Source organism: Caretta caretta, chromosome 1 (assembly GCF_965140235.1).
Source record: "Caretta caretta isolate rCarCar2 chromosome 1, rCarCar1.hap1, whole genome shotgun sequence".
NCBI lineage: Eukaryota > Metazoa > Chordata > Testudines > Cheloniidae > Caretta > Caretta caretta.
In genome coordinates, this window is record NC_134206.1 from 217835614 (window position 1) to 217853859 (window position 18246).

Sequence of the window (18246 nt, forward strand, 5' to 3'; positions counted from 1 at the left end):
CTTGGAGTTTATATTTCAGATTCCCAAGAAGTTCAAATATAACGTGCTGGGATTAGAGCCCATGACACAGCGGTACATCACCGGAAAGCATGGAATTCTGGGGTGACTTCTGCTGATCAGACTGACATTGCAGGGGATGGACAATTATTACCACGCGAGGGATGAATTGCTGCACGATTGTGGGATGGTGTCATATAGTGATGCCAAGCACATGTTCAGCTCAGTGTATTTCTGTTGGATTTATGAGCAAATGTGCATCATCCCCTGAATATTTTTTATTTTCTATGGGAAATTTGACTGCTTCACATGATGCAGCCACAGTGACATGGGGAGCATAAAATACTCTCCAGCTATTTGTGGGATAACGTCCTATAGTGATGCCAAGCACATGCTCAACTCAAAGTATTTTTATTTGATTGCTGAGGAAATGTGCATCATCTCTTTTATATTTTTTTATTTTCTATTGGAAATCTGAGTTTACTTCACATGACACAGACACAGTGATGTGGGGGAGTTCACAACAAAGGGGATATCACCATATAGCTACTCTTCCGTTTCCCTCAGTGCCCCAATTCTCCTCCTTGAGCTCTAAGAAGAGGCCAGGTCAATCTTTGCCAGAAGATCATGTTTCACAATTATTGACCTCTTTACATTGTGCAGGAAAACTAATTTGTAAAATTCAGTGGGGTTCAGGCCAACAAATGAGAATATATCAGGGATGGGCCAAAGCTGCAGGTTTCACTCCCAAACCCAGATCTGAACTTCCCCAATGTTCAGAGTGCTGGGTGGGGTCATTATTCCAAGTTGGGTCACAGAAGTGGAGCCAGCATATGAGAGGTGCAGTTTGTAAAAGTGATTGTTATCCTGAAAGGTGCTGATGGCTGCCATTGGGGAGTCTTCGATCCTAAGACAATCACAGACCTCATGAAAGCCAATGGCAGGGCGAGAACTCTCTTTTAAGCTCAACAGACAGAGCAATCAAGATCCTTTATGTAGTAAAAACAGCTGCAGACAGTGGGGGCTACTGCCAAAGGCACTGGGCACATGGGCAGGGCAGAGCTAAGCCAGGGATTTCCATTGTTGCCAATGCAGGGGCTAGGATACTGGTCTCAGACTGTGTCTGGTGGGGGGAGAAGCCAGTAGGAGTTGTGACCGGGATCTTGGAAGCAGAAAAGAAACAAAGCCAGTTGGAGCTCACTAGAGGGGCAGGCTGGGGGATTTCTGAGCAAGGAAACTGCTGGTTGTTCTTAGTTTCTACTGGGTGCAGGGAAACAGAACTGTGTGTGCACTTAGCTAGAGCAGTGTTGCAGCCTTGGGCCCTGCCACAAGTGAATATCACGGCGTTAACTCCATTGAAAAAAAGCCCCTATTTTTCTCAGTGCAGACCAGGCCCCATGGGTTCCCTGTGGGATTGCACTGAAGTGAGCTGTACCTGAATAAAAGCCCCTGTGGATTGCAGCAAAGTGAGTGTTTTGTATTTCCTTGGCATTAAAGGAGCAGGATGGTCTGGCCACGTACTGGTGTGAACTGCACTGTTCTCTGAGCTCCAGGGAGGCTCCTTAAACATAGTATCCCCAGCTCAGCCATCCACAGCTGCAACCAGCCTGTTCCAGGGCTCACACTGGAACTCTGCATGTAGCCGTAACTCCTGGGCATTGTAACGATGCCCATACTTGCTCCCAGTCTGAGGGACAGTCCTGGCTCTTCACACCCTGTCCTGTGGACCAGTTCTCCCAGCCAATATCCCAGGATTGTGTGGCAGGCAGTGGCCCCTCCTCACATTCCCTGTTAACTGCCTCCCTCCCAGCAGCCAGCTTTGCCTCTCCACAACCCCCAGAAATGCAAACAGCTGTAGAGACAACTGGGGGCAGGGGTGGAGCTCAGAGCTACTGGGAGAAAAGCCAGTGTCAGGGAGTGGGGGCAGAGTCTGCTTCTCATATGGGGAAGGAGCAGCCTGTATATGCAGGGCGGAGAGGCCAGATAGAAAGGGGAGAAGAGAGGGGGGAAGAGCCCAGGGGAGGCGGGTGGGAAGAGACCAGTGGAAGAGGGAAATGTGTGGGGAGGTGGGGAGAGGAAAGTCCTGTGGGGAGCATAAGGCTCTAATGACAAGCTCCACAGAACAAAAATTACGAGGTTATAAAAACCATCCAGTCATGTTACTCAGTATGTCTTTGGACTGCAGAACCCCCCTCTACTCCTCTGCCAGCGTGGGGGTGAGAACTGCAGACTGAAAAGTCACCATTTAATGCACCCAGATTGCACAACTCCCCCTGGCTGCTCAGCTGGAGTCTGCGCTTACCCTCCCCTCACCCCTGAGATGGGAACTGCCGGCCATTGCCCAGCACTGCCTTCGCTCTGCCTCCTGGTTCAGTTCCTCTGACAGACGAAGGGCTGACTGGGAAATAGCTTGACAGCCACTGAGCTAATTCATGCAGCGTGGTTCACACTTGCACACAGAACTTCTGTTACTGTTCAGGGGCGAGTTACAGATATTGGAGACCTTCACATTGACATCAACCATTCACATCCGCTATAATGTCACCGTAACAGGGCAGGGTTGATTTAGCCATTTGCAAACAGCAACACTTCCCAGGCTTCCCCCACCCCACCCCTGCAACTTCTCTGCCTGAGGCGGGAAAGCACTGCCCCCATTCTAGAGCCCCCTCCCCTTCTCTCCTTTGCTCCTGCCCCTCACACTCCTGATCCCATCCCCTGCCTACTCCAGACTCCATTCCCCTCCCCAATACTCCCTCCTGTCCCCCTGCTTCAGAACCCCTCCCCTCCCTCCTGTCTACCAGCACCAGACTCCCCACACTCCATCCCGATTCCTCCATCCTCCCCAATTCTCCCTCATCTCCCCCTGCTCCAGGCCACCTCCCCTCCCTCCCATCCTCTGCTCCGCACCCCTCCCCTCCTCACCCTCTTGCTGCACTGCTTCAGAGTCCCTCCCTCCTGTCTTACACATGATCACCGCTCCCCACCCCTACCTCCTTCTTCCCCCCTTTTTAGAACCCCTCTTCTCCCCATGCCTCCTTCTGCCCCCTCTCTGCTCTCTCCCCTCCCCCTCTCTCCCTCCTGCCCAATTCCTCACCCCCTCCTCACTTCTCACTCCTGTCCCCCACTCCAGACCCCTCCTCTTTCCACCTCTCCATGCAGACCCGTTTCTCTAAACCCCCTTCTCCTCCCTCCTGCCCCCTGCTCAGTAACCACTCCAGCCCTATGCTCCCTGCTCTCCCATCCAGACCACCCTGTGCTCCATCTCCCCTGCTCCCTCCTGCCCCAATTTCAGATCCCTGTCCCCTCCCTTCCGACTTTCTCTCCTGCCTCCCTGTTACCCCACTGCAGACCATCTCCCCACCATCTCGCTGGCTTCAGCCCCAGTGACAGTCACAGGAGATGGTGCCATTTGGAATAAGGGAAACTCCATGAGTTGGCGCCTTCCATCGTGTTCTCACGAGACAGGTAAAAACTCCCCAAACCACCAGAGTGGGGATAAAATGGGGAGAGCTGCAGCAGTGACAGCCCTGAGTGCGAGGCCCTGAGACGTGAGAAGGTGGCGCCATGAGGCAGCTCTGGGCATGTCCCATTCTCCTGGTTCTGGGCGCGGATCCCTTCCTGTCGAGCACAGACTCTGCTGTGATAATGCTGAGGAGGGGGCTCCCTGCTGCTCTGACCCTACTCTGTGTCTCTCTTTGAAGGTGCCGACGAACTGAGGCTGGTGGATGGAGGCAGCCCCTGTGCCGGGAGAGTGGAGGTTAAACACCAGGAGCAGTGGGGGACGGTGTGTGATGATGGCTGGGACATGATAGATGCTGGGGTTGTCTGTAAGCAGTTGGAATGTGGAGCTGCTGTCAGTGTCCATCGTAATGCTCATTTTGGAGCAGGATCTGGACAAATTTGGTTGGATAACATTGCCTATCGTGGTACCGAGTCTGCTCTCTGGCATTGCAGGAACAGGGGATGGGGAGTGAATTATTGTGATCACACAGAGGATGCTGGAGTGACCTGTTCAGGTAAGAATCAGCCAACTCTGTCCTGAAAGACAAATCCCCTGAGAGAAAAGGGCTGGAACCCACAACGTGTTGTGTGCCTGTGACCCTAAGGAGAAATGAACAAAAAGCAGAGCAAGTCCTGTAATTATTATTATTACTGAACTGCAATTATTACTGTTCATGTCACTGGGCACCGTGGAGCCCCATGTGTGACTGTGAAGCATTTTCATTATCTCATTTCCAGTTGGTTCAGTGCCACATCGTTCCTTTCCCTTTCCCTCTGAATGGGTCTAAAAATGCAGATAGGAGAGAAAATGGAAAAGGAAAATGTCACGTAGGGTCCTAAGTCATTGAGGCACTTTCGAAAATGTTACACTCATGCTAAAATGCAGACCCAGACACCCAATCAGAGAGGTACAGAGGCTGGGGCATCTATGTAGCCCCTTCGCCACCCTCATAGGGTGACCAAGGAATGGGCAGATTCTCCCAGCTTGGCCAGAATTAGATTTTGCCGAAAGCACTCCCCCGTCTGCTCTGTTACTTCTCACATTTTGGACCAACCAGTAACAGAAAATTTCACAATCTCTGATACCCTGTAAATGGAGAGTAGAATAGAGAGCTCAGCCAAAAATATACCTCAATCCTACACAGCACAGGAATATCATATTATCGCATTTGTTGTAACTGAATAGTTAACATTACAGCTACAGACCCATTATAAATTTTATTTTTAAGTTCTCTCTTCTTAACATTTAGTAGGAATAATATCTTCCCCTGAAATAGCACAAGGAAAAGTAGAATATTTCCTATAGTTCCAAAAGTTTTAGCAGCTCCCCTTGGCGATGGGAGCTCAGGGCAGGGTTTAATCTCAACCCTTTCCCGGATTTTGAGTGTTTCAGTGAGAAACTTCAACATTCACTTCACATGGTTAGCGGGTGGGGGTGTGGGGTGTGTGTATGTGTCACCCTTCTGCCAGGTGGAGCCAGCAGCAACCAGGGCTTGGTTCAATATCCAGGGGTTCCTTTTCAACTATATGACACAGAACCAGTTTGAGCCCCCACCCAGTAATCTGTAAAATTACACACCGCCCATGGGTGCCTTAGAGAGGCAAAACTTCCCCACTCGCAAGAAGAGTCTGCGTGTAGAAAAGAAAACTTTTAATGAAAGGAGGAAAATCAGCTGACATTCATTAGGGAAAATGCTGCAAGCAGGATTCATAAACATAAAACTGTGAGCAGGGCACCCACCCCAGCATGTGTGGGGCAGCGCCTTCCACCTTATCTTCTTGAGTTCCACAACCAAAAATTCCTTTTCTCTGCCCCCTCATCACACCCCAGTCACAGTGGTTGTCCTTGGTCAGTGAAGACCCAGAGTTCAGACATGCATCTGTGAAAATTCACCTTCTAGCCAGGGAAAAAGGCACCTTGCTCGCTCTGCCATCTAAGCACTTGTTCTGGCTAGTTAGCTCACTAGCCACTGTTCCTCTCTGCTAGACATCTGGTTTCCCTACTATCACCCGTGCATATCAGTCTTCTGAGAATCCACCCAAATCCTAGTCATTGTCAGCTCTTAGTAAAGCAGGCTGGGCAGAAATAGTACCCTCCTCCCCTCAAGTGTTTTCAGCTCTAAGCAGTACTTAACATAGTAGAGAACTTCTAATAGAACCTCTTGAGCTCCATTTTTGAACAATGAGAAGAAAGAGATTAAACCAGACCAAGAACCCTCAGGAAGAATCCACACCTTCTGACTAACACACCCCTCTTAGATTCACAGAGGTCTAGCATTCAAGTCCCTGACTTAAAAAGTTCTTTTCAACTGAGGGTGACCCCCTCATTTGGGACAGGTTAAGCACAGTTCTGCTCCCCTTTACTCATACAGTAAAGACAACAACACTGATAACAACATTTCGCTACCCCTGCATTCAGTACTAAGGTGATTTGTAACCCAACAGTCGCCAAGTTGATCACTTTGAGCAACACGGCTCTATCTGCTGATATCTAGGCAGAGGAGGTATGTTCATGTAAATACAGTTTTTCCCAAACTCTCCTCCTCCCAGCAGCTGTCAGGGGAGAACTCATTCAGACCCTGCTTACAGCTGCCATTTCCTTGTATTTTTAAACAATAAAAAGATGGGTTGGGCAGGAACTTTACAAAAATGAGCTCCATTGTCAGGACTTTGAAACTGCAGAAAACAGATCGACCTTCACCAATGTAAAACCCCTAACCTGGAAATAACAATGGCACAATGCCTTGTGCTGCCTACCGACCAAGTGCTTAGTAGGGAGTTTCTCTTTTCTCAATCTCACCAGAAAGAGAGCGCTGTATACTAACAAAGGGGCTATCAGAACAAAAGTTCTGTCTGTGTATCTTTTTGTAAAATTACACTTGTGTTTCAGTTAGAGCTGCATGTTTGCAGTGGGAATAGAGTTCAGCTTTTTAACAGGGCCCTTGAAGGGCCAAGCTCCTGCATGTTTTGTACCCCTAATCTCTGGCTCCTTGTTTTGAAGGTCAATTTGTCTTAGTCCTTTGGGCAAAGAAACTTAGGTTCTCTCTCTCCACCAGGTCCTAGTCCATAGTCCTGCATGTCTCAACCCCTGAATAGGAGAGGCCTCCCAGCAGAGAGTCTAAATCCCCTGTCCTGGGCTACTTCCTATTCCTGTTCTTGTTGTTTGGAGCCTGGCCCCTGTAGTTCTATTCGCTGGGTGGCTTGCATCCCATAGCGCCTTCTTGTGGATCTTGGGTGGTATCATGCTGCAGTCTCAGGCTCCTTCAGAGGGAGAAGCTGTAAGTTTGGTGACCCAGTTAGCTTCAGGAACCCAGTTACCTCAGTTTCTGGAGGCTCCTAGGTCTCCTCCACAGTCCCCCTTGGCTGGGGAGACAGTGATTACTCCCTGGTGGCTACCCCAGCTGGCAGGCTAGTGAGCCTTCCCCTCAGGTAGGGAGGCGGATAGCTCCTGCCTCTTCGCCAGTCAGCCCTCAACTGAGCCAGGCTCTCTCCTTTTCTCCCCCCAGGCCTGGCATTGGCTGCATGTACAGCGGAGTGGAGCTAGCTGGGCCCAAAGGTTCCCTTTAACCCCTGCCGTGCTGGCAGGGTAGTTCCACGGGGGCTTATATAGTCTTTCTCTTGTGGTTGGAAACCACCTTGTCCTCCTGTGTAAAATCCCCTGCACAAGATGGAGTTTGCAGACACCTGGGCAAGTCACATCTATGAATGATTCAGCTTTTTGCAGGCCGACGCCATTGTTTACATGTTAGTTTGAATGTTCCCAGGAAAGCTCAGATGTGGATTGGTGTCTCCCAAAGTCCATTGTCAGTTAAGTGTTTCTTGATTGGGCACTTACTGAGAATAGTCCTTTCTCCAGAAGCCGACCAAATGCTTCACTGAGGCAACTTAGAATCAAATAATTACATAGCCAATATTCATAACTTCGAATACAAAAATGATACACACATTCAGGCAGCATAATCATAACCAGCAAACTACAACCTTCCCCTAGACAATGATCCATTAAGTCACAGTTCATGTCAATAACGTCACAACTGTAATGTGAGTTTGCTTTGTACAGACTGAGTAGAAACAGAATAAAGGACTCAAGATTGGGTGCATTCAGAATTATGCCAGAAATAACCAGTCATCTGTTGACAAACTGCCCTGTGCACTAGATATCACTGAGATCAAACTCATACGGGAGCTGTGATGGTTCGGCACCAAGTGATTTTTGAGAGATGCTGACCTGACAGAACACTAGAAAACTTTCCCAAAAGTGACAGTCGTCTTCTGATATGCAGTGTTGCTGTAGACATGTTAGTCCCAGGATATTAGAGAGACAAGGTGGGTGAGGTAATATCTTTTATTGGACCAGTTTCTGTTGGAGAGAGAGAAACTTTTGATGTGACAGAGAAGAGCTGAGTGTAAGCTGAGAAGCTTGTCTCTTTCACCAACAGGAGAGGGTCCAATAAAAGCTATTACCTCAGCCATTTTGTCTCTCTCAACCCCTTCTCGTCCAGTTTCACTTTTCGTTTCTGGTTGGATTAATACCAAACTTTGCCAAAACATTCTCCTCTGCCAAGGTCCTTGCCTCAGTCAGTGCACGGGCTGGACGGTGACAAGGGAGTGAAGCAGGGATGCACAGTGACAGAGGCTGTTGTCTGTAGGCCCACAGCCTCATTGGTTGCAGCATTGGCGATCCCTCCATTCCGGGATGATCTCTACCACAGATTTACATCTGGGTCCTTTACTCAGGAGTCCGATCCTGGAATTATAGATCTGCCCACAGTAGGTACAGATGTTTCCTGACGGGTCAGCTGCCTGTTGGGAGAAAGTTCTTTTTCTTTCCTTCCTTCCCTCTCTCTTTTCAACTTCGAGGGCAGGGCACTTCTCCTCAAAGCAGGCCACTGCCTGTTGGAGGATGTGGCATCACTGAGATCGGTTGGTTGCTTGCTCCTCCCAGCTCGTGATGAGTTTTCTTGAGATACGCTTTCAGTGTGTCTTTGTAGGGTTTCCTCTGACTACCACGGGATCTCTGACCATTGGTGAGCTGAGAGTAGAGGGCTTGTTTTGAGAGGAGAGAGTCTGGCATCTGCACACAATGTCCAGCCCAGCGGAGTTGGTGAGTGAGGATCATTGCTTCAATGCTGGTGACATTCGCTTCAATGAGGATGCTGGTGTTAGTGCAGTGATCTTCCCACTTGATGCAAAGGATCTTCCAGAGGCATCGTGGGTGTTACCTCTCCAGACTCTTGAGGTGCTGTCGATAGGTCACCCAGGTTTTGCGTCTATAAAGGAGTGTAGGAATAACAATTGTCTCATAGACCTGGATCTTGGTTTCCTCCCGTAGGTCACGGTCTGCGAAAACGCGCCAGAGCAGTTTCCCAAAGGAAGCAGTTGCTCACTGGATCCTGTGCTGGATCTCACTGTCCATTTTTGCATTTTGAGAAAGTTGGCTACCGAGGTAACAGAAGTCCTCAACTCTCTCCAAAGTCTGTCCCTCGATGGTGATTTGTGGTGGCTCATGTGCAAGGCCTTAAGCAGGCTGATGGAGCACTTTAGCTTTCTTGATATGGAGCGAGAGTCATAGGCTTCGGTAAGTTTGTGCAAAAAAATCCAGTGTGGACTGAAAGTTATTCTCAGTGTGCGTGACAATGACACAGTCATCAGCGTTTTGAAGATCAGTCATGCACACCCTGAGGACTTTAGACTTTGAGCAGAAATGTCAAAGATTAATGAACAGCCCATCCATTCTGTATTGAATGTCAACTCCAGTGGGGAGGAGGTATTTATCAAGGACCAAAATGACTGCTAAATACATGGAGAACAGGGTTGCGGCAATAAAACTTCCTTGCTTAACCACAGTTTTGACGATGAAAGGATCCATCTCCAGGCCAGAGAACGGTGACAGTCATCTCATCATGAAGAAGCCTTAGGCCCTTAATAGATTTTGGAGGGCAGCCAAATCTGGCCAGGACCTTCCACTGGGCTTCATGATTGACAGAATCAAAGGCCTTTGTCAAATCAATGAGAGCCAGGTACAGGTCCTGATTTTGCTCCCGAGACTTTTCCTGGATTTGGTGGGCAAGGAAGGTCATATTGGTTGTCCAGCAGGATGGTCTGAAACTGCACTGAGATTCCGGCAATATTTCCTCAGCAAGGGGAAGTAATCGGTTTAAGAGGATATGGGCAAGAATCTTCCCTGCTGCAGATTGCAAGTCAATGCCACGATAATTTCCACACTCCAATTTATCTCCTTTCTTAAAGATTGTAACAATGTTGGCATTTCTCAAGTCTTCCAGAATCTTCTCATTACACCAAATTTGAAGAAAAATGAATCTCCCGACAACATAGCTCTGAGGATCATTGGAGCACCCAAGCCCCTTCACCGCAAGAAGGTGACAGTCCCTGAAGAGGGGCTGCACAGTGGCAAGATGTGTAACCAATAAAATTATGCTGAAATTGTGCTCCTGGCTGCTGTGGGCCAGAGTGACACCAGTCACTAGAATGGAGATGAGGGAGACTGTATCCACCTATTGGGCCCTATTGGGCAGTGTGAGGAGGAAGCTACCTGAACTGAATGCAGACCAGGGTAGCAGGGGAAAGTAGATGAGGATAAGGATGCAGGGGGACTATTCTGAGCCTGGAGGCAGGTGGATGGAGAGAAAGTGGGACTGGGAGAGAAAGCAGGAGATGGGGACTGGCTGGGCAAGGAGCCTGGGACTGGGAGGAGGGGGAAAGAGACTAGGACTGGCTAGGCAGGGCAATTAGGACAGGAAGTGGGTGGGGAGAGACTGTGATGTGCTGAGCAAGGAGCTGGGGGAGACTGGGACTGACTGGGGGAGGAGTCTGGGACTGGGAACCAATGGGGAGGAACTGGAGATGGGTGAGGAAACAAACCAGATGACGAACCAGGGTGTCAGGGGAGTCTAAGACTAACTGGGTGACGAGACTGGAATAAGCAGCCAGAGTGGGCTATGGGAGACTGAGAGCAGACCTCCATGAACATTAACTGCGTGGCAAGCTGGGGTGTAAATCTACCCTGCACTGTCCTGCCATGCATCGAGTGTCCATGTGGATGGTGTGGCTGAGCACTGAGGCCTTGTCTACACTACAGCTTAAGTTGATGTAAGTTACATCGCTCAGGGGTGTGAAAACAACCCCCCCCCAACAATGTAACTTACGTCGACTTAAAGCAGTGTCTGCATCGCACTATGTCAGCCGGAGACGCTCTCCCACCAGCAGAGCTTCTGCCTCTCGATGAGGTGGACTAATTGTGTAGACAGAAGAGCGCTTGCCCATCGACGTAATGTGTCTTCACCAGACGCGTTAAATCATCTCCACTGAGTGTGCAGCAGGCTAGTGCGGGGTAAATTTACACCCCAGTTTGACACAAGCTAAGTGTGTGTAGAGAGAAACCCTGAGACAGGAAGAGGCATCCAAGAAGAGAAACAGGGGCTTGGGGAAGACAGGACAACCCAAGGCAGGGATAAGTGTGAGAAACAGATCAGCTGAGGACCCCAGAGGAGAGGGACAGCACAGAGAATAGTGGGAAACTGGGACTAGGCTGGGGAAGCCAGAGGTGAAGTTCAGGCTTGGCTTGTCCAGGAGCCTGGGCCTGGGGATGAGAAGCTTGAGGAGTGGAGACTGGCACTGGGTAGACAAGAAGAACGGGAGAGAGAGTCAGTGAGCCAAGATAACTGGCTTCAGCATGCGCGTGTGTGTGTGTGCGTGTGTGTGTGTGCGTGTGTGCGCGTGCGTGCGTGTGTGCGTGTGTGTGTGTGCTCTCTGTCCCCCCCAGATATAGCAGTCAAACTACGCCTGTGCTAGACAGGGCTCTGGATCAGGGTTGGTTGTGGCGTGAAGGAGGCTGGTCTGTGTAGGACCCTGCCTCATTGGTCACAGAAACTGCAAAGTGTGCTGTGTGTGAGGCAGGGGATTGCAGAAGGAGAAAGGAGGGTCTCTTGTTAAGGCAGCTGAATCCTGCCCTGGGGAACTGGATTCTCTCCCTGCCTTTGCCACAGAGATCCTATGTGATGCTTGGCAAGTCTCTGAAACCAAATATTTCACAGGTGGTCATTAATTGTGTGTTCCTCATTTTATGGGTGGCCCCTTGTAACCGTGGGAGTCTGGTTGCAGAAGTGCTGAGCATATGCTGCTATAAACTGAAGTCAGTAGGTCAGGGGTGCGCAAACTACGGCCCATGGGCCGGATCCGGCCCCTCAGGGCTTTGGATCCGGCCCGAGGGATTGCCCCCCATGGTGCCACAGGCCCCGCAGAAGCAGCCAGCACCACATCCCTGGGACCCCGGGTGGTGGGGGGGGCGGGGCAGAGGGCTCCCATTGGCTGCGGTTCCCCGTTCCTGGCCAATGGGAGCGGCGGAGAGTGGTGCCTGGAGGCACGGAGCCCTGTGCACCCCCTCCCCCAGGGGCCGTGCAGGGATGTGGTTCCGGCCGCTTCCCAGAGCGGTGCAGCGTGGGGCCAGGGCAGGCAGGCAGGGAGCCTTCCCTGGCCCCGGTGCGTGCTGCTGCCACCCCGGAGCTGCTTTAGGTAAGCGGCGCCAGGCCGGAGCCCGAACTCCCTGCCTGCACCTCGCACCCCTCCTGCACCCCAACCCCCTTCCCTGAGCCCCCTCATACACCCGCACCCCTCCTCTGCCCCAATCCCTTGCCCTGAGCCCTTTCCTGCACACCGCACCCCCTCCCACACCCCATACTCCCTCCCGCACCCCAACCCCCTGCCCCAGCCCTGCATACAATTTCCCCACCCAGAGGTGGCCCTCGGCCCAAAAAGTTTGCCCACCCCTGCAGTAGGTCTTCTGCTCTGAACATCAGGACCTGGGTGTCTCAAGTTGGGCACCCAAAATCAGTTGACACTTTTGATCATTTTGGCCATAGTGTCTCTGGGCTTCAGTTCCCCCTATGTAAAATAGAGATAACAACACTTCCCTGCCTCCCAGGGGTATTGTGAAGAGAAATTCTTTAATGTTTGTGAAGCACTCAGCTACCATAGGAATGAGCACCATAGAAAAGCCCATGAGGAAATGAACAATTCTATTTTGGGAGTTCAGTTTGGATGATGTGCAGTACATAAGGGCTGGGGCCAAACATTGCACAATGAGTATAAAAAGAACGATTGACCATCCACCCATTCAGTCAGCACCACGTGTCCTGTGCACTGAGTGAGGCAGGGGTCCTGGGGCAAAAATAGCATTTGATGGTGTAATTAAAGACTGTATCACAATGGAAATACAAAAGGGACTAATTAAGGTTACAGAGGACAACACGAGTCTGGCATTCTGAATGTTTGAGTGCTTGACTTTACAAATTTAACCTCCTTTTAGAAACGTAGCTTTATAGATTTTAAGGGCAGAAGGAAGCATTAGATCATATAGTCTGGCCTCCTGGGTAACAGGCTTCAGAATTTAATCCAGTTACTCCTTAACCAATTTTAAGGAGTAACCAGTTACTCCTTAAAAATCCAATAATTTTTGTTTGGCTAAAGTACATCTTCCAGAAAGGCATCCAATCTTCATCTAAATACTTCAGGAGGTGAATAATCTTCTGCTTCCCTTTTTAGTTTGTTCCAGTGGTTAATTGTCCTCGCTATGGAAAATATATGGCTTACTTCTAATATGAATTTCTCTGGCTTTAACTTCCAGCCATTTGTTCTTGTTTTGTCTTTCTCCACTAGAATAAGGAGGCCTCTACATACCAGTGTTTTGTCCCTGCGCAAGTACTTCTACACTAAAGTACTTATACAGTATAATCACATCATCTCTTGGTCTTCTTTATTAAAAATAAACAGACGGAGCTCCTGGAATCTCTCACTAGAAGGCGTATTTTCAAGTCCTTAAATCATTTTTGTGGCTCTTCTCTGCACCCTTTCCATTTTTTTTTTAATATCCTTCTTAAAATGTGGACAACACACTGGATGCGGTATCGGTCTCACCATACTGTATACAGAGGTAAAATCATGTCCCTGGTCAGAAATTATCCAGCAAAATGGAGCTTCACTGGAAAATGCTGGTTTGTTGAACTGGACATTTCCCATGAAAGTGAGTCGGGTGCAAGGAACTTTCTCTAGACCACAGGCAGGGTTGTGGCAGAAACCTGCATGGTTAAGTGCCAGCTGGCTTGGGGGGCTCCAGCCAGCCCTGCCATGCAGACTGCCTTGGGGCCAGGTACCCCAGTCTTCTCAGGTCAGCTGCTCTGGGATAGCTGCACCCTGTAGACTGCCCCAGGACCAGAGACCCTGGTTTTCTATAGTCTGCAGCTCCAGGGAAACACTGCCATGGAGAAGGGAGTCCCAGCTTTAACCAGGGCTCAGCTCCCAGCTCCACAGCAGGGAATTTAGAAATCCTGGGTGGGATCCTGATTCCCAAGGTCTGCGGCTCTGAGGCAGCTCTGTTTTGCAGACTGCCCCAGACCGGGGACCCCAGAGCTTCGGTACTCCCAGGCCAGCTGGCTATTTGGGACCCCAACTGGCCCAGGACTCTGGAAGCCCAGGGGTCCCCAGCCAAGGCAGTCTGCATGGTGAGGCTGCCCAAGAGCCACAGATCCTGGGATCCCCAACAGCAGCTGAGAGAAATTGACATTTTTGTTTTTCTCTTAGCACTGGAGGTGAAACTGACAAGAATGTCAGTGTCACTCAGAATCTGCTGGTGTCCCAGGGAGCAAATTTCATGTCAGACACACCATGTGTTGGTCTTTCCAGAACAAATTTGAGGGGATTTCTGGTTCACAGGAAGTTTTGAACTAGCAAAATTTCCTGTGAGCTGGAAATCCTGCGTTTCAGCCAGCTCTTCTCACTGCTCCCCTGTTTAAACCGCCAAGGATCACCTTCGCCTTTTCACAGCATCACCCTGGAAGCGCTAGTCCCGTTGCTTGTCCACTATGACCCTGCCTAGACCGTGGGAAATATCTGTGTTGTTATGTATATTATGTGTACTTCTGTTTCTTTTATTGCTGTTTTGCCATTTTTTACCAGGTTCAAAGAGTAACTCCTGCTGGAGCTCCCCACATGTCCCAGCAAGGCAGACAATGGCTACAGAGAACCCAGTCACTGGTGCTTAACTGACAATATGGGTGTCAAGGCCTTTGAACTTTTGCCTCTGACCAAGCCAGGCACCCCTCCCCCCCAGCTTGGGATTGGGGAGGGGCCCTTCAAGTGGGAAAATTAAACAAAGAGCTTGGGAACGATGAAAAGGGGAGCCCTGATGAACAAAGAGGGAGAGGCAGGGTCTGCAGGGAAGGATATTGAAACCCAGTCCCCACAAGCAGGGGTACCTGGCCCTGATAGGTTGGGCCAGCCCAGGTTTTGAGGGAAATGCTGAGGATTAGGTAAGACATATGCCCGTTGGCCTTTAGTTGCCTTAACACTTTTCTCTCTGGTCACTGTGTTCCTATGGATACAGAAATAATATCACTCTCCTGGGCCTGGAACTATTCAATATTTTCATTAGTGATTTGGATGATGGAGTAGAGAATAAACTCATAAAATGTGTGGATGACACAAACCTGGGAGGGGTCACAAGCTCTTTGGTGAGAGTATTAGAATTCAGAATGACCTTGATACATTGGAGAATTGGTTTGAAATCAGTAAATTAAAATTCAGTAAAGACAAGTACAAAGTACTAGACTTAGGAAGGAAAAATGAAATGCAAACAATCCAAAATGGGGAATAACTGACAAGGCAGCAGTACTGCAGAAAATGTTCTGGGGTTATGTTGGATCACAGACTGAAATGGGTGATGCTGTTTTGAAAACAGGAAATGTTATTCTGGATTTTATAAACAGAATTGTCATATGTAAGACAGAGGAGGTAATTGTCCTGCTGTACTCAGCACTAGTGAGGCCTCAGCTGGAGCAGAGTGTCCAGTTTTGGGCTTTCTCTCTACAATGGGTAGGTAGGACAAGAAGTAATCCATTTAGATTGCAGCAAGGGAGAGTCAGGTCAGATATTAGGAAAAACTTTCTAACTATAAGGATAGTTAAGTACTGGAACAAGGTACCAAGGGAGGTTGTGGAGTCCCCGTTGTGACGTTGCACTCCATATGTTTTATGGAAATATGCTTATGAGTGTGAATATGATGTAACTGGAATATGTTTTATGCAAAAGGTCTCATGTAAGGTATCAAAACAAAAGTTATAACCTACTGAATATATTCCTCCTATTTGTATGTATGTGTCATTCTTGTATCTGAAGCTAGAAATATGAAGTATGACTCTGAGGTCAGATTGTAATTATGCAAAGTGTGGGCAATTAATGGTGGTTTAGAATCTTGATGGCTCCCATTGACTACGACAATTGGTTGTAGATGGTTTATTTACCTGCAAGCCTTCCTGTGTACGTGTGGGCCAGCCTGTGGGTAATGAACAATGAGGTCTCACATGACATCCATATTAAATCCATCTTAAATCTGGTACTTTTCCATTTAGAAGGAGGGGTAGGGACAAAAGATTCCTACCTTGTGCCAAAGCTATAAAAAGAGGTGGAGCAGGACAGACGGGGCTGTCAGTCATGAGAAAGCCCCTGTTTTCCACCTCAGATGTCTGGTGGAACTAATAAGGACTGTACCAGGGGACAGGATTGGGCCCAGACTAGAAAGGAGTCTAGCCTGGGAAAGAAGCTTATTGGAACATCTCTGAGGGTGAGATTTTACCTGTAATCAGTTTCTTAATGTATTAGGCTTAGACTTGCGTGTTTTTTATTTATTTTGCTGGATGACTTACTTTCTTCTGTCTGTTATTACTTGAAACCACTTAAATCCTACTTTTTATTCTTAATAAAATCACTTTTGTTTATTAATAAACCCAGAGTAAGTAATTAATACCTGGGGGAGCAAGCAGCTGTGCATATGTCATAAATATAAAGGGAAGGGTAAACCCCTTTGAAATCCTTCCTGGCCAGGGGAAAGCTCCTCTCACCTGTAAAGGGTTAAGAAGCTAAAGGTAACCTCGCTGGCACCTGACCAAAATGACCAATGAGGAGACAAGATACTTTCAAAAGCTGGGAGGAGGGAGAGAAACAAAGGGTCTGTGTGTCTGTCTATATGCTGGTTTCTGCCGGGGATAGACCAGGAATGGGGTCTTAGAACTTTTAGTAAGTAATCTAGCTAGGTATGTGTTAGATTATGATTTCTTTAAATGGCTGAGAAAAGAATTGTGCTGAATAGAATAACTATTTCTGTCTGTGTATCTTTTTTGTAACTTAAGGTTTTGCCTAGAGGGGTTCTCTATGTTTTTGAATCTAATTACCCTGTAAGATATCTACCATCCTGATTTTACAGGGGGGATTTCTTCATTTCTATTTACTTCTATTTTTATTAAAAGTCTTCGTGTAAGAAACTGAATGCTTTTTCATTGTTCTCAGATCCAAGGGTTTGGGTCTGTGGTCACCTATGCAAATTGGTGAGGCTTTTTATCCAACATTTCCCAGGAAAGGGGGGGTGCAAGTGTTGGGAGGATTGTTCATTGTTCTTAAGATCCAAGGGTCTGGGTCTGTATTCACCTATGCAAATTGGTGAGGCTTTTTACCAAACCTTGTCCAGGAAGTGGGGTACAAGGTTTTGGGAAGTATTTTGGGGGGAAAGACGCGTCCAAATAGCTCTTCCCCAGTAACCAGTATTAATTTGGTGGTGGTAGCGGCCAGTCCAAGGACAACGGGTGGAATATGTTCTACCTTGGGGAAGTTTTGACCTAAGCTGGTAAAGATAAGCTTAGGAGGTTTTTCATGCAGGTCCCCACATCTGTACCCTAGAGTTAGAGTGGGGGAGGAACCTTGACAGCATATCTCTCTGTCAGTGGACAATTTATGAGTTTACCCTATATAGGCTTTATACAGAGTAAAAGGGATTTATTTGGGATTTGGATCCCATTGGGAACTGGGTGTCTGGATGCTGGAGATAGGTGACCTGCTGAGCAGTTTTTGGTTGAAGTCTGCAGCTTTTGGGGTGTGGACCAGATCTGGGTGTGTGTTGCAGCAGGCTAGCATGTCTGGCTCAACAAGGCAGGGTTTTGGAGTCCCAAGCTGGCAGGGAAAACGGGCTCAGAGGTAATTTCAGAACACGAGGTGACAGTCCCAAGGGGGTGTCTGTAACCGAACCCGTCACACACGTCATTGGTGACTTTTAAGAATAAGTTAGACAAACATCTATCAGGGATGGACTAGGTATACTTAAACCTCTCTTGGTGTGGGGGGATAGACTAGATGACTTCATGAGGTTCCTTCCAGTCCTACATTTCTATTTATTCCAAGATTTCATAAGCTATTCAGGCCTGCTGATTTTTTAAAAAAGTTTATCCCTACTAGATACTGTTTAACATCCTCCTTAGTTACCAACAGACTGCAGAGAGGTTCACCCTCTTCACATAGTATGAATACACTTCCTGCTTCTATCCCAAACCAGAAATGTTTATTGAACACTTCTGCCTTATTTGCATCATTATAAACTATTTTACCATCTCCATTTGTAATGGGCTACACCTTTGTTAGGATTTGTTTATTTGTTTGTCTTTACTCCTAATATACTGAAAAAAATGGTCATTATTGTTCCTAGCCCTGCCAACTATGGAGTTTTCCCTGATAGCTTTAGCTTCCCTTATCGATTTTCTACATCTCAGAACTTCCAGTGTATATCGATTGCTATTAAGTTCCCCTCTTTCCATTTGTTGTACATTGCTTTTTAAAAAAATGTCTAATTGCTGCCTGCACTGTCCCACTGCACCAGGATGGGCTTTTGGCCAAAGTTCTAAGGCAGTGGAA

The 18246-nt window shown here is 48.3% G+C and overlaps 1 protein-coding gene across 1 annotated transcript in view; it reads left to right on the forward strand.

Moving 5' to 3' along the window:
- LOC125623284 (antigen WC1.1) overlaps nt 1–18246 on the forward strand; it is a 55227-nt gene that overhangs the window by 18336 nt on the left and 18645 nt on the right. The window contains 1 exon segment of the mRNA XM_075125098.1: nt 3699–4013. Coding sequence (XP_074981199.1) covers nt 3699–4013 — 315 coding nt within the window.